Source organism: Zootermopsis nevadensis, unplaced genomic scaffold, assembly GCF_977971745.1.
Source record: "Zootermopsis nevadensis isolate Lab colony 2312 unplaced genomic scaffold, Znev_1.0 Znev_ptg000028l, whole genome shotgun sequence".
NCBI lineage: Eukaryota > Metazoa > Arthropoda > Insecta > Blattodea > Termopsidae > Zootermopsis > Zootermopsis nevadensis.
The window spans coordinates 17,765,909-17,781,208 of record NW_028259160.1 but is presented as its reverse complement, the minus strand read 5'-3'; the positions used below and the strand labels follow the sequence as shown (position 1 = coordinate 17,781,208).

The 15,300-nt window shown below is 38.4% G+C and overlaps 3 protein-coding genes and 1 long non-coding RNA gene across 10 annotated transcripts; 2 read left to right on the top strand and 2 right to left on the bottom strand.

Moving 5' to 3' along the window:
* LOC110826762 (uncharacterized) lies at nt 1–3,886 on the top strand. Of its 3 annotated transcripts, none has more exons than XR_002542135.2 (3): nt 295–894; nt 1,046–1,187; nt 1,868–3,886. It is a non-coding gene; the product is annotated as an uncharacterized LOC110826762 (long non-coding RNA). The 3 variants fall into 3 exon arrangements; XR_002542134.2 differs by lacking the exon at nt 1,868–3,886 and adding an exon at nt 1,613–1,820 and having other exon boundaries at nt 296–894; XR_002542133.2 differs by lacking the exon at nt 1,868–3,886 and having other exon boundaries at nt 1–894; nt 1,046–1,363.
* LOC110826760 (zinc finger protein-like 1 homolog) lies at nt 2,262–8,032 on the bottom strand. Its single transcript, XM_022057728.2, has 7 exons — nt 7,600–8,032; nt 7,378–7,489; nt 6,980–7,173; nt 5,932–6,208; nt 4,093–4,210; nt 3,793–4,016; nt 2,262–2,895 (listed from the first exon to the last, which is right to left on the bottom strand). The coding sequence occupies exons 1-6, from the start codon at nt 7,699–7,701 to the stop codon at nt 3,815–3,817; spliced, it is 1,005 nt and encodes a 334-aa protein (XP_021913420.2). The 5' UTR covers nt 7,702–8,032; the 3' UTR covers nt 2,262–2,895; nt 3,793–3,814.
* A 92-nt stretch (nt 8,033–8,124) lies between these two features.
* On the top strand, nt 8,125–10,322 carry Trax (Translin associated factor X). The gene is made up of 4 exons (XM_022057730.2): nt 8,125–8,331; nt 8,477–8,729; nt 9,267–9,400; nt 9,516–10,322. Exons 1-4 carry the CDS (start codon nt 8,313–8,315, stop codon nt 10,052–10,054), a joined length of 945 nt encoding a protein of 314 aa, XP_021913422.1. The 5' UTR covers nt 8,125–8,312; the 3' UTR covers nt 10,055–10,322.
* LOC110826759 (aprataxin and PNK-like factor) lies at nt 10,274–15,129 on the bottom strand. 5 transcript variants are annotated; one of them, XM_022057725.2, is made up of 5 exons: nt 15,091–15,129; nt 13,376–13,450; nt 12,278–12,951; nt 11,787–11,953; nt 10,274–11,314 (listed from the first exon to the last, which is right to left on the bottom strand). In XM_022057725.2, the coding sequence occupies exons 1-5, from the start codon at nt 15,112–15,114 to the stop codon at nt 11,118–11,120; spliced, it is 1,137 nt and encodes a 378-aa protein (XP_021913417.1). In that variant the 5' UTR covers nt 15,115–15,129; the 3' UTR covers nt 10,274–11,117. The 5 variants fall into 5 exon arrangements, with proteins under 5 accessions (XP_021913417.1, XP_021913419.1, XP_021913415.2 ...); XM_022057727.2 differs by lacking the exon at nt 15,091–15,129 and adding an exon at nt 14,713–14,945; XM_022057723.2 differs by lacking the exon at nt 15,091–15,129 and adding an exon at nt 14,221–14,697.
* Between the last annotated feature and the right edge of the window lie 171 nt (nt 15,130–15,300).

The following is a 15,300-nucleotide window of genomic DNA, read 5'->3' as shown; positions in this document are numbered from 1 at the left end:
ATACGAAGGCAACGGTTACCACATTCATTAATATTATTCCATAAGGTTCAAAATCCCGTAACACTAAACAAAGATGAACCAGGCTGCCAACCAACAGCGATTATTATATAAAATCATTAAATCCTTCACTTATTAAATTTTGATTAATGAAAAAACTGTACTATAAAATTCATTAACATTATTTGAATTTATAAATATATATTTTCAATGACTTGTGGAAACTGGACCAAATATAAAATACTGTATTGTGTTACAGGGTTGTAGAGCCGAGAAACAACAATTGTTACTGTTACAACAATGTAACAAACTTCCTTCGGTTGTTATGGAAACGAATCTGAAGGGAGATACTGTTGGTGAACACTGCAACAAGCTGGTTTTGATTTTAAGACTATATCTTTTGAGAAATAACAACGTGGTTATGAGTTTGATGATGAAATTTGTGATCTTGGTATATCTCTCAGTGTCATGTCACTCTGTACAACTGGTTACAGTGTCCAGTGATAAGCATCTTAAGTGCTATCAGTGTAAAAGCAACAGCATTTCAGACATTCCACCACTCTGTGATCATACATTCTGGAAAGTTACTACAAAAGCAGAAAAACTATCAATGCAATTATCATGTCCACATAAACAGAGCCACTACTGTGTTAAAAAAGTTATATGGAAGAATAATATTGTTCTAACTGATCGTGGCTGTCAAAGGCCGGCTGACAAGTTGGGCACAGTTCGTAAAGAAGGTTGCATGCATATGGCGAAACAAAATACTACAATATGCTTATGTAACAGTGATCTATGCAACTATGCAGACTGGGGAACTAAGAGTGCACCATTCACCATTTTCGGACTTTGCTCGTTTGTCCTCTTCAGCAGATAAAACAACATGCTTCTACAACCGTTAAGTATAAAGATTAAAATAGTACATACAATTTTACATTCTGTTTTGTGTGTCTGAAACTTAGTCTCCTGCCCAGACAAATAACAGGAAATTAAGATGTCTGTCTTACGGACATTACCTAATTTGGTTTAATGTAATTTGACATTTCAGAGGTGTATACTGCCTAACTGCAACTCTGAAATATCGGCCACCATCTACCACACTACACAATGCAACATCTTAAGAGACAACCCTCTCGATACTTGTCACCGAGAACCTGAATCTTACCACACTGAAAACAGTGAAGAATATGGTACTGAGAAAAATATTAACACCTACTGGGGAGGAAATTGCAGAACAGATAAAATTTTGTAATGAGTGGCATCTTAATTTGTCCTCTTCAGCACTTATTAACTCTTTGACTACATAATATTTATCAGTACAAATGCCTAGACTGTGTAAATAAATTTCTAAAATGTTTTACTTTAATCAGACTATTTATGTTCCTTCATTCACAATAAGACTCCAAATCTGCAAACAAGACCTCACTGACATAATCTTCTGCAATCTGTTTATGTCTAAGAGAAGCCATCGCTATTCTGTAACATGACAATGCTAACTACAAATTAGTGCAACTAAAAAACAAAGCTGTGTATTTTCAACATTTTAGAGAAAAAGTAATATGTAATACAGACAAAACCTTGTACATATATTCTAACAGACATCTTACACTTCCAGAAAAAATACTGGTGCCTAAATGTGATACAAAACTGCAAAGTTTAAACTCCAAATAATGGAAGTTCTCCAGAAACTGGCTGCTAGCACATCTTGTATTACTGCAAGCTCTGCAGTGAATGAATTTAGTTGGTCAAACTAACAAGAATGAGATAATGGAACATGTAGCACACATGGGAAGATAGATGAATAAAGATATTGTAGAATTTAAGGTTTTCATGAAGATGAATACAAAGACAGCTGTCTTCTGGGTTGTAGTGCCATGTAGCCCGGGAGAAGTTTACCAATGTTTCGGATGCCATCGCTCCCTCCATCGACAGGGCGACGAGTAAACCACACGCGTCAAAACGGTCTGAGATATTGGAACTGGTCAGTCAAGGCAGAATCTTTACCAAACCAGCGGGGAGTAATGTCAGGAGCAGGCAAGGGCCTGTAACATGCCCCTCCTCTCCTACTGGCTCTCAGGCCTTTGCCAAATCCTGACCTTACTCCCCGCTGGTCTGGCCAAGGTCCTGTCTTGACCGACTGTTTCCGTGTGCCGTAGCTTACTCACTGGAGCAAAATATTAAAATGGATATGAAGAAATATGATGAACACTGGACTAATCTGGCTTAGGATATGGTCAGTGGTAGGATTTTTGCAAACATGCATGTACTTAAATTTATTTATTACACAGTAAACTTTTATAAATTGATACAGTTCATATTATCTTACTATGGCCTCCATATCTGCACCCTGAAGCAATGCATGCAACTTTCTGTCACCTATACATACCTATTCACTATTAAAAAAAATTGTGGTGGTGTTAATCATAATTAACACCACCACAAAATTTAATAATTATTATTGATTCATATGAAGGTCATACAAATATTGGTTAACAACATGTTCAAATGCCCAGCAAATGAAGTGTTCTGTAATTTCACTTAAGAATTCTGAAAATTATTTACTAAAAATTTAACAAATTTTGCACATCTGTTACAAAATCATAAATAACTTGCACAAATTATATGGAACATGTATTTTGTAAAACAAAACTGCCCACAGAACTTTTGACTGGTCACACTCATGATAGCTTTGAGACCCTACAGCAGTTTGTCATTTGCTTTCAAATTAAATCTCTTATTCCATATGATTGTGACCCACCAACTGAGGAACACTGATGTAGACCTGTAACTTTACCCACAGATATGATCATGAATATCTTGGTCTATGAGAACTTATTTGTGCTTGAAACAACTTTCTTCATTTCCCCTCACATGAAGTTCTTTAATGATGAATTTCATCTGGAATAAGACACACTGGTAAGAAAGAGCAATCCACATCACAACACTTACCCATGAACAGGAACTGGTTACTTCAAGCATATTGTTCATGCGTCATCTCAATTTACGGCTAAAACAACATCCCAGGTAGTAAATGTGAACATACTTAGGCACTGAAGCTTTCATTGTGGTCAAAATGTGGAGCATATTCTTATTGATTTTGTGATACTGTGTAGTTTTGTTATCAACATTACCCTGAAGATGAATGTAACACAGTTCTCTAACTGTGGTAACCACTCAGAAAGATGGCTGTCATCTAGGATGCTGTGCTGTATAGTTGGTTGAAGTTAAACTGACGATGGAGGGAACAAGGACTTGTGAAACATCGCTAAACTTCCACCAGACTATAACCCAGAAGACAGCCATCTCCAACTCTCCGCCATGAGAACCTCAAATCGAACAAACTGTTCACAAGACTAAACTGTGTCACAAACCAGAAAAACACAATCTACACATTTAAATTGTAGCTATAAACTGCAGACCACATATCTAATAATATACAGTTTATGAGGCATGACAAGAAACTAGCGTTGATTGAACAATAGTAAAATTGTGGAGTGTGTGTACACGAGTGACTCAGTTTCTGTTGTACTGCTGGGTACATACTGTGCGTCACCCCCTCCTGCCATCCACTCAACGCATCAGCAGATTTCTTGTGAAATCTCAAGAACTGTTTTCAGACAACATTATATTTGGTGATCCACTATGAACAAATCTGTTCAGTCTTTACACACAGACCCTCCTCAACGGAGGATTAGTTTCTTATGAACTGATATTTTAATGAATATGCAACTCTGTTCGAGGCGTACATTCACATGTAAAGACCGCCGATCATTCGGCACGCCGCATCGTACATACCATGAGCGACGTCCAGATACTATTATTCTTTCTGCTTAGCAATTCGAATGTTAGGATTCTGAAGGGGATCAAAACTTGGATCATCTGCGGTAGATAAACGGCCCAGCCACGAAAATACGACGACAAGCGTCAAAAGGCCCACGACAAAGAGAACAGCTGCCATCCAGTAACGTCTGTATAGGTGACCGCCAGTCTTACGGCCTCGAGGTGGACCCGAAATTGACCTGGAACAAATGTGCTTACATGACATGGAAAACAGTAAAAAGTTCATTCTGCACAATGTGGAATGTGAAAACTTACTTCCACCACCGAGAAAACCATTCCACAGCTGACCGCCGTTTATATTTATTTTCATCGTGATCAAATGAGACATCTTTGCTGTCATCCAATGCCTCGAACACACGTCTTGGAAGTTGACCTGAAAGAAAACATGAAGTTTTTAAAAAAACCAAACATGTAGCAAAAGTGCTACATCACTCTAGTGTCTTCTGAAGGAGATAAGGATAAAGTCATTCCAATGCTTAATTAAGCACCACACCATGTGGAGGTGAGATGGGATACAGGATTGGAGAGTTTCGCGTCGAGTACAATTAATAAAATCTTCTCGGGCAATCAGAACCCTGATGATGGGGTCAGAGTTGGTTCCTGAAATGTTGGTTTACTACAGTAGCCAGCTGACGCGGCTCATTGCCCGCGAAGATTTTATTAAGATGGGATAGCTCCATATATTTTTACAATCACCATTACACTGAGATGAGTCATTAATAGACCATGTCCTGGCTGCTTTACTCCTGAGGGAATCACACCACAATTACGCAGCTCATAGCCTAGTCAATAAATTGGGCAGAATTGTGTGAACAGCACACACGCATCCCTCATGAAGGAAGACAGACTTAGGTGGTAAAATAACAAAGGAGTAGAAAAAAATTACATTTATAATTTTAATATTGTCAGGGTGACAGATCTAGTATGCACTAATACAAACTGTGACTCTATTACATTTGTCTGACACATGCTCACATCATTTCTATCTTGTAATTCTTAACATTTTAACAGAATGGTTGTTGAAAATCTGAAGCAATATTTGTGATCAACCTCCATACAAAATTTCATATGCCTAGCTCCACTGTTTCATTAGCTGTTCCCTTAAAACAGATACAGAATTCACAGCCTCCATGTTGTTTCACATTCTACAGAACACAAATAATGAAACCACTGGCCGCCCTTTTCACATGAAGAAAAAAAATGATTCCTTATTTAAGTGACACTAGAGCAGAGCGCTCCTTTCGGAGCTCATGGGGGGGGGGGGGGGGGTGTCAAGTTTGTAAAACGCAACCAACCTTGTGTAAGAAACTATACTAACCCCCGAGAATTGAGGGTTAAAACAATTGACCAACTCCCCATTCTGGGGGGGTTGGTTGCGTTTTAAAATCTTGAGTAAGACACTAAACTAACCCCCTTCGGGGGGTTTAGTTTAGTGTCTCATTCAAGTGCTTTAACCCCTGGGGTAAGAAACTAAACTAACCCCCCTCCCCGAATGGGGGTTAAAACACCTGACTTTGGGGGGATTATTGAATTTTCAAATCTTGAGTAAGACACTAAACTAACCCCCACCCCCGAATGGGGGGGGTTAAAACACTTGACTAACTCCCCCTTTTGTTGGTTGCGTTTTAAAATCTTGAATAAGACACTAAACTAACCCCCTTCGGGGGGTTAATTTAGTGTCTTATTCAAGTGTTTTAACCCTTGAATGAGCAGTATGACTTGGATGAATATTATTATTAGTATCAGATTACCTTGTTGGTGTTGGTAACGTTTTTCACTTTTCTTCATTTCTTAAATAGTCTAATGCCGCTGTTCGGAGACGCTGTGCTGCTTGTAGAGCAGTGATAATGCGACTGGCTTGGTACTAAGCATTATTTGTTTACTCGGCATTGTTGTGTTGTACTCGGCATTGTTGTGTTCCACAACAATGCCGAGTAAACAAATATAAGGTGGCATTGTTGATGACATCATTTTTTGACGACAACGACTAATCACAAATTTTTATAATAAGATAAGAGACTGCACATGCAAACAAGAAGCGAACAACTTCCTCAGGGTAGAGATAATTTGCACCTAATGCTTATGGCAGCGTACCTGATGCAGGAAAACTCTCTGCCCGACTGAACGCAGACACATTGTCTTCCATGTGTACCACAGAGTGAAGAGTCCCATCCATTACGCTACTACTCGGAACAGAACTACTCAGAGCTGCAGTGCGTTTGGGTGTGCTCTGTCTTTGACTGGAAACCTCAGAATGAGGCACCAATGGTGGCCCCAGCTCTTCAGCACTGATCGAGACAACAGGAGAAACATTGTCTGTGACAAGCTTTCTGCTTTCCCCAGATGCCTTTCGCTCATGGTCTTCGCTCAACTATAAAAGAGGAAATAATTCACTAAAGGGCAATCAGGCGGAAATAACAACAAACAGGTCATCTTAACAACAAGACCCTTTACTAGGCATAAGAATTTACACAATTCCCATTCATTGTTGTAAGTTATTCTTAATAGTTTTCATCAACAACAACAAAAAATTATGACGCCAGACATGTAGTCATGTTGTGTTATGGTAAAGGTAAATCGGTCCTGTGTCCAAGAACTATGTTAAGATGTATGTGGAAGTGTAGGTATAGCTTCAAGCATTAATCTTAGTATTTGGCAGAGATGAGGGGATAGCTTCATTCTCTGGCCACTTTGCACTGGTAAAAGAGCCCAAGGGTACCAACTGTACAGGAGGTAGCATGGACAACAGCCAGATCATCACAGTGGTAAAAAAAATTCCTGTAGGGAATGAAATGCCACCCATTCTGCCTGTAACCAGGTGCATTGTGTTACAATATACAATACATACAGCAATGGAAACATTCCATATCACTTTTATGGAAAACACAAATGACACTAGGGCACATTTTTATCAGAGTTCTTAAATTTTTATATGAAAGTTATCATTCCATTAATATTTATACTCACCTATCACTGACAATGTAACAATACAATGTTTACATTGTCACGGCTAATATTGATACCCAAAAATGCAGGGACATGAATCTTGCTCAGGAAATGACATTTCTGGGTGGCAATGTTAGTCGCTGTGTATGTACATAGCCCCGATGACATTTTTAACAAAAGATAAACTGCAATTTACCAACGGAAGACCAAGTCCAGCGCGGGCCCAGTTGACTCCAGCCAGCTTCTCAAGTAACACATCAGCAACAGGGGACACTAGATTGTTAGCAGGAAAAAGCCCCTGTTTACAAGACGGGCAAAGATACCCTGCTGGGGCTGTGGTGGGAGGAAGCTGCCGGGCAAATTGGTCCAAACATGCCCAATGGTACACATCTGTTCAAAATAATTCACAATATTTATCATTACTGATCTTTACATAACTGTTACTAAATAAATAAATGTAGGAAACTTTCACTTAGGTAAAGCATATATATACCTGAATAAATAACTAATCTTGCAATAACTACAACGTTCACAAAGCTGAAGAAATGCACTTATATGGTATACTTCTAAATGTTAGATGTGTTCAAAACTCACGGTAACAAATTAGTCGCACACAGTCTTCATTCGCTAGCTCTTTCGTGCATAGTTCACAAATTGGGTTATAGTCACTATCTTGAAGCCATTGCAGATACGACTGAACTATACACTGCAAAAGAAAGCGAAAGCATGTCTTAAGCTCACAGAAACATCAAACTGAATACAACTTATTAGTAACGATTTCGCTAAATATAAAATGATTTTGAATTACAAATTTACCTTCGGATGATTTGTCACCATGCAGTGTTCACAAACATTTACACGATGTTCAAAACAAAACTGATTTGTAACTCTCCTCTTCGGGCACTTACACAGACCCATTTTAAGTAATGTGCCTAACTCTTCCGGTGTGTAAAGATGCAACACTGAGCTAATACGACACGAAACTTACTAATCCTGTTATCTCATTATGTTACATTGTCGTATGTTCACAAGTTTATATTTATGTTTCAGTCTTTTCGCCACGTCTTCCTGTCAAAAAACATACTAATCCTACAACGATAAGATTATGTAACAAAGTGTGAACCTTATGTGTTGTCGTTTTTATCAGTAACGTCAGTTTACATCCCCTGTCATTTTGTGTCGCAATAGAGAATGTAACTTCATCCTACAATCTGATATCCAACCACTTCCGTACATAATTAACGATGGGGATAATCGAAAGATTAACTGTGAGTAATTCGATTGTTCACACTCTTTCTTTTCGATAGTGTTTGAACGCATTACCAACATGTATTGACGTTACATGCATAAATACGGACGGGATGGGATGTATTGCCAACCCTTGTTATAGAACAAAGGTTTATTTTGTCGGCTCAAAAGACCAAATTTATTATTCACATCAGCACAGTTAAATATTTAAATCTACTAGTGGTCATCTTTCCCATGTGATTGGGGATAGGAAGGTCTACTTAAGGACTGTGTACGGTCAAATGCCATACCAAGAAAGAGGTAATCAGGATTAACCTACAAATTCTTCTATATACCAACTCATATACTAAAAACCATTAAGTATGTACAGCTTAAGCGAGTTCAATGTAACTTGTGTATTATTTATAACCTAAAAAGTTATTGTGTAATGATGTTCACTGTTCAGGACATGGTCGAAGGGGTCGATCAGATAGAAAACATAATGGGTATCATGGAGGAAGAAACAAACATGGTGTTGGAGACAAAGCACAAGAGTTTCTTGAGACAACTGATACCTCTTCACCAGTAATAAAGAGTTTCCAACAGTATGCTTCTGAACTGGACTTTAAGCACGATAAATTTGAAAGAATCGTCAAGCTGAGTCGAGACGTCACTATTGAGAGCAAGAGAATCATCTTTCTGCTCCACACGCTGGATCGGTAAGGGGACAGCAGCATCCTAAACCTTGTTACTTTATGGAGGTTAGGTTTTTTTAATATTATTTAAGAGTTCACTTAAGGAAGTCAGCAGAAGAGAACCTTGAGATGAAAATTATTCAATGGAGTTTCGAGGTTCTCTTGGCAGTCAAGACATCATCATTCTTCAGGTCTGTGATGCTATGTAGACTCATTGGTAGACACTGGTGATTCAGAGAAACATGCTGTCTCCATATTCGGAGTGCGACTTCAGCCCTGAACAAGGATACAGCAGGTTTGTCTAAAGTAATAGTGGAGTTGTTACGCCTACTCTGAGTGATTGCAATTTGACATTCTTAGGACTTTGGTACAAAATTTTGGATTATGCAGGTAATTTTCTTGCTTCCTCTATCTGCAGGTAGAATATACTCATAACAAAGAAAAATTTCAGCTTCCTATTCTTATTTCAATCTGTGCCTGTGCTATAAACTTGCACCTCACTGCACATTATCTACTATTTTTAAGTACTGCCTTCTTATACCAGAGAGTGATTTTTTGCAGGGAAAGCAAAAGAGATGCTATCCTGGCAGAAGCATCATCGCGCCTGACGCAGCTTGTGAACACACATTTCAAGGCTATAGCCAAAGAACTAAAGGGAGAAGATCCTTATCAGTATATAAAAGCATATACAGCTGGTGAGTGAAATTGTAGTACAGGAACTGTTAACAGGGGAGTCTACACAGTTCAATAAGTCGCACACATTAGATACATGTTCCATTAGTTATAGTAATCACAATTTATATGTGGCAGGTTTGCAGGAATACGTCGAAGCAGTTACATTCCGCGATTATCTTATGAACAACAGCCTTCAGAGCTGGACTATGATTCAACAAGACCTTAACTATAGAAACAGTGACGTACCTAGTGAAGATGAGAGTGTAGCTACAACTGAAGAGAAGGCCATAGCCACTTGCTCTGCCAGCAGTAATGATGAAGATGGCTCATTTAAAACTTACGTATCACCAGTGGATTACATCTTGGGAGTAGCAGATTTAACAGGAGAGCTGATGCGGAAATGTATCAACAACCTGGGATCAGGAAACATAGAAGGTTGCTATCAGACCTGCACATTTGTGAGGGAGATTTATAGTGGATTCTTGGGTGTCAACTGTACAGGACTGAAGGAGATGTCTCGGAAACTTGCGACACTGCGCCAGAGTCTAAGCAAGATGGAGGTAGCCTGTTACACAATTCATGTTCGAGGCTCCGAGATTCCAAAACACATGTTAGCAGACGTTATCAGCGGAACACAGGGCAACTTCCTCGAGGAAGACGAAGGATTCTATTAGCAAAATCAGGAAGTTATGTTTGCATTATCCTTACTGAAATATTGTTTGAAAGTACAAAGAACAATTTTCATTGTTACTAACTTCTTTAAGAATTTTTTTACTTTTTCTTCCCAGTGTACTGAATGGAAATTGATTTATGGTTAGGAGGAGGATGCTGAAACCTTCCATACACATTGAACAAGGTGATTTAAATTTATTCCTAAGATTAAATTATGTGTGTAGAAACAATAAAAGAATGTTTATTAAAGTGGTTGGTATATAAATGTAACTGACAGTTGCTAATTCAATAATTCCATCATACCAGTCAAATGAACTTCATCCCTGCAGAATTATATTTTTGGTGTAGGATTTGAGGTTTTCACAGCAGTGAGTCTGCAGGATATATTTTTGGTCCTATCACCTATATGAAACTTTTTGATATAATCCAGTATAATTTCATGATCTTCATTACCTTACAGTCAACTGTTACTCTGTGTTCTTTGGATAACAGGCCCAAGGAAGAGTTTACATTATTTATATCTGAAGGGATGTTCCAGATCTGGCCATAACACTTCAGTCTTCTCAACTTGCTGCATTACCAATCACCATAGCCAGACTAACAGATCTAACACACACACTATTAGACTAATATGCTTAGTAACCACTGGCTTGTTTGTGTGTGTCAGTGGACACTTACCTCCATTACTTACTATAAAACTCAAAATTGCTAGGCTAGTGAGTACCTCATATGTCCTCTTGCCGTACAATCCTCTGATAACCATGGGGTGTAGTTTCTCCCTACAGTACTGGCAAACACGATTAACACAGTGTCCTGTAGACCTCCTCCTAGTCTGATTATTGATCATCTTGCCTCATTTTCAGGAGCTTTTAAAGTAATTTCTTGATTAATTGGCAGTTTTGTGATCAAGCGCGCCAACAGCAACCTCTGTACATCATCTTGCCAGCCGGCTCTCTTGCCTAAGCACTGCTCCACAGAAAACGAAAATTTTAAACAAGTAAAAAAGAACAATTCACAGTCGCAATTTACACTTTTTGAAAACAGGTGTGCACATGGAGATCATGTTCATTTTTTCTTTCTTATAAATGTCTTAGCTTCCTTCATCATCCTCCTGGCATCCGATTCCTCATCTCCTGAGCTTGTTCTATCTGAAATGTCCGACCCACTACCTGTAGGCTGGTAGTCATCTGAACTTGCATCATTTAGGAATGGGTCATCATAATCATCATCATCATCATCCTCATTGTCAGAGTTTTGGTTTTCTGCAGAACAGAAAGTAATAATTTGAGTTAAATGCATTTAGAAGTCTTATTAGTTTGTATTTTATGTGTGTATGGGTATGGAAGGGGGTGGAGGCACAGTGTTCAGACCTTCCTGTGAGTACAACCAGTGCTGTGTCCATCCATTATCAACTTGTTCTACTCAATCATGATAACATGAGACACGTGTTAGTTTTCACAGGGAGGACAGATTTGTAATCAAACTGCTCTGTTCTGTAATGATTTCTAAGTGGAACTGAAGTACAATGGATTATAAAGGACACAGCTTTTGATTAGTTCTCCTTTGTGGTGTCCCAATCATTGTGACCCATTACAATTATAATCACCATGAAATTACATGTTTCATCAACAGTGACATCTGGTTCTCCTTTGCAGCAGTGATTTGACCAACATAGGTGGAAGGCTTTTAGAGAAATGGCAAGTGGTTAGTATGCACTAAAGAAGTAAAGCTTACTGGTCTGTGGCCTTTTTGCCCTGCATGGTCTTGTAGAGTGTTTGAAGTCAAGCCTGTGTTGCTTGTTCTTGCGGTAACATGTTATACCGTACGGACATTCTGGGAGGTCATCATCATAATCTGGATCTCCAGGATGGCTGAATTCATCGTGATGTTGTGGATTTTTTCTAATAATAAAGATAAAATTTATATTAACAGCACTAATTACTTAGAATGCTTACATTACAAAGGTGTTGAAGTGAAAGAAACCAGCTCAGTAGCTTCAGCTGTAGATACACTACAGTTGGCCACTGGTTTGAAATTTTATTACAAATATTTTGAAGGAAAATCATCCAGGATTTCATAAGTGTACAATTCATTCTGCACAGGGAGATGAGGGCTTTACCAGTCATCATCAAAGACACTGTACTAAAAATATAATGTCTTAACATACAAGGACAACTTGTGTGATAAGTGTGTTTATTTTTTTCATAACTCAATATGAACGTTACCTGTAACATTTTGCTCCATATACGCACTTCTTCTTTTGTACTTTTGCTGTCTCATGTTGCGTGACACTGACGCTTGAATCACTTGTCTGGGTTGTAGTGTTTGGTTCGTCCTCAATGGGTCCTCCAGTCTCTGCTTCCACTTTCTGCCCATCAGTAGTACCACCATCCTCATCATCACTCATTTCATGAAATTTTGTCTGCTGAGGTTCCCATTTACTTTCTGACACATCACGATCAAGACTACTATCGTTACCGATTAACCTCTTATTCTTTTCTGATCCAGAACTGTCCTCTGAGTCCACTTTTACTTTCTTTTGAACTGCGTTCTCATGTTTTATGACATCTTCCCTCTTTCGTCGACTTGTAGAGACTTTTGAGGAACTTGGCATTTTGATGTTATTATTACATAAGCCATCTTTAGTGAGGTTTAACATCCATGCTGGTAAATGTCTTTTGTGATTTTGGCGTGTGCCTTGTGCTTCAGTCGTACTCTGTTCGGCTTCAACGTGGCCATTCTGGTCACTTCCAGTTTCGGAGCGTATAATAATACGGTACCGATAGCTGTCTGGCAGAAGTGTAAACTCATCACCATCATTAATGATTATAAAATCACCTTTGCTAACTTCAACAGGTGGCTTCTCTCCTTTTATATAAAAGAAAGGATTGGTATGAATCTGGAAAGAGAAAGAAATATATATATATATATATATATGGGTGTGAAACTTGGTCTCTCACATTACTGAAAGAACACAGATTGAGGGTGTTTGCATCCATGAGGGAAACAAGAAATGTTTCCAAAATTTTAGTTGGAGAGAGTGATGGGAAGAGAGACCTCTACAGAGATGGGTAGATAACATAAAACGAATCTTATGGGACAGCGCCAGAGAATGTGGACCAGATTCATTTGGCTCTGGATTGGGACAGGTGGCAGGATCTTATGAATATGGTATTGAACCTTTGACTTCCATACAAGGATAGGAATTTCTTGTTTAGACAAATGGTCATTAGCCAGAAATAAGTTACCACCATCAGGTTCCTGGGAACATGAAGTCATATCTGGCAATAATAACACACAACTATCCATCATTCAGTACTTACTGCCTCAAGGATCACATCGCCCTCCTCAGACAACTTCATTCGAGCATGCTGACGGGACACCCTTTTATCAGTGCACTGGAACAAATCTACATATTCTTAATTTTGAATATGAAATAACACACAGAATATTAAATGCAGGACACAAACAATATTACTCAAACATCCATTCTCTGAATAATGTCAATTTTGCATGTTGAGCCACTATTCATTCAGAAAACAGCTACTTACCTGGTAACTTCAGTAACAAAATTATATAAGTATGTATACATCAAAAGCATGTTAAATTCAATCCAAACCTCAAACTATTGCCACACATGCCACAGTGATCTAACATTCCTTGTTATTTCTTGAATGAACACAGGAATTCAAAGGCACAACTGAGATCATCACATAAACAATGTGCTGAAATGGGGAATTACTACCAGGCGAACAATGTAAAACACTCTTCTATCATTATGTCACACTACTGCTATAGGTGATATTGGTGCTCTGTCTTTGTGGGAGCAAGCACTGACTGTCAGACTATAGGATAGCTCAAGACTACCAAAAGCTGAGCATGGGCACAAGTAACAGTGCATGCAAAAACATATGTGTAATTATGTCTCATACATTTACACTGAAATAAACTTCAAACAAAGTTTTCTTCACAGAGGTAAGTATGGAATTTGTTGGTTGCAATGTAGAATATACAATTGGTACCTCATCACATCCCATTCCAGATCGGTTTCTGATCTCATGGTACTTCTTACTAGTTGTGTTTAAATTTGTTTTATTACGTTAGGTTAGCTTTAGCTTCGGGAAACACCAACAGTGTTCTGTACATTTACCGAATCTGTTCTACTTACACCAATAAGAGGGCCCCTTCCAATGGTAACCTCTCCCAGGGCAATGTTTAATTCCCCTGCTTTCTCATCCTGCCGTACTAAGCAAATATTCTTCATGTTGCTGACTTCGTCGTGATATAAAACATTTCACTATACTTCAGACTGAATCCAACAAAAATTCACAGCAGTAATTAAAAAACCAGCTGCACGAAATTTTGACAATTTTAGCCAGCCTTATATCGTCGTTTTTGGTACACAAATCTTCACCATAAACAAACTACTGACCACAAGGTTGCCAACGAAATTAAGAAACGCACCACGGCTGCGTATCACAATATTGACAAACATTTTCTTGAAAAGGGCTTTTTGTATACATCTACATTTACCACTATTAATGACTGTATTACAGTACAGCGTATGTTAAACTATTGAGGTTCGATAGTTATATAATCAGATTATTAAAAAAACATATTTAGGCGTTTTTTCATACGTATTCTAGTTGTTAGCACTCACATTCTTCCCAGGCTACACTGCCCGATAGTTTCGTGGTTATCCTCAGGTCGTTGGGAATAGTGATACGATTCCCTAACCTAACTTTTTGGTAGATTTCGTAAGAAATCCGAAAAGCACGTTTTAAGACTTCCGAGCCTGCAAGTCGCAACTCCGAAACCGCGAATAACATTGCATTTAAAATCGGCATGATAGGCATACACAAAAGTTTCGCAAATCTTCTGACGGAATGTGATGAAACTCGATATAAGATAATTTCATTATAGTTGTAATACCTGTCACGTGCAATTTTAATTCACCGCTGATCATTTAAGCCCTAAGAAACTGCAGCTCGCAGAACTCTTTTCTTTCGAGTTTTTGATGGATATTACTGAAACTTACTGTAGGCTTGCAGAACGCCAACATGTATATTTTCCATCAACTCTAATTCATTTTAAGGCCAAAGCATATACTAGGGTGTACTGCATGTCATTAAATATTCACATGGAAAAAACTCTTCTCTGTAAGTGTCCATAAAACGCACATTATTTTTTATACTTCATTTGTGACTTGAGAAAATCACTTTTTTTAGTACCATTCATAACAGCTGAT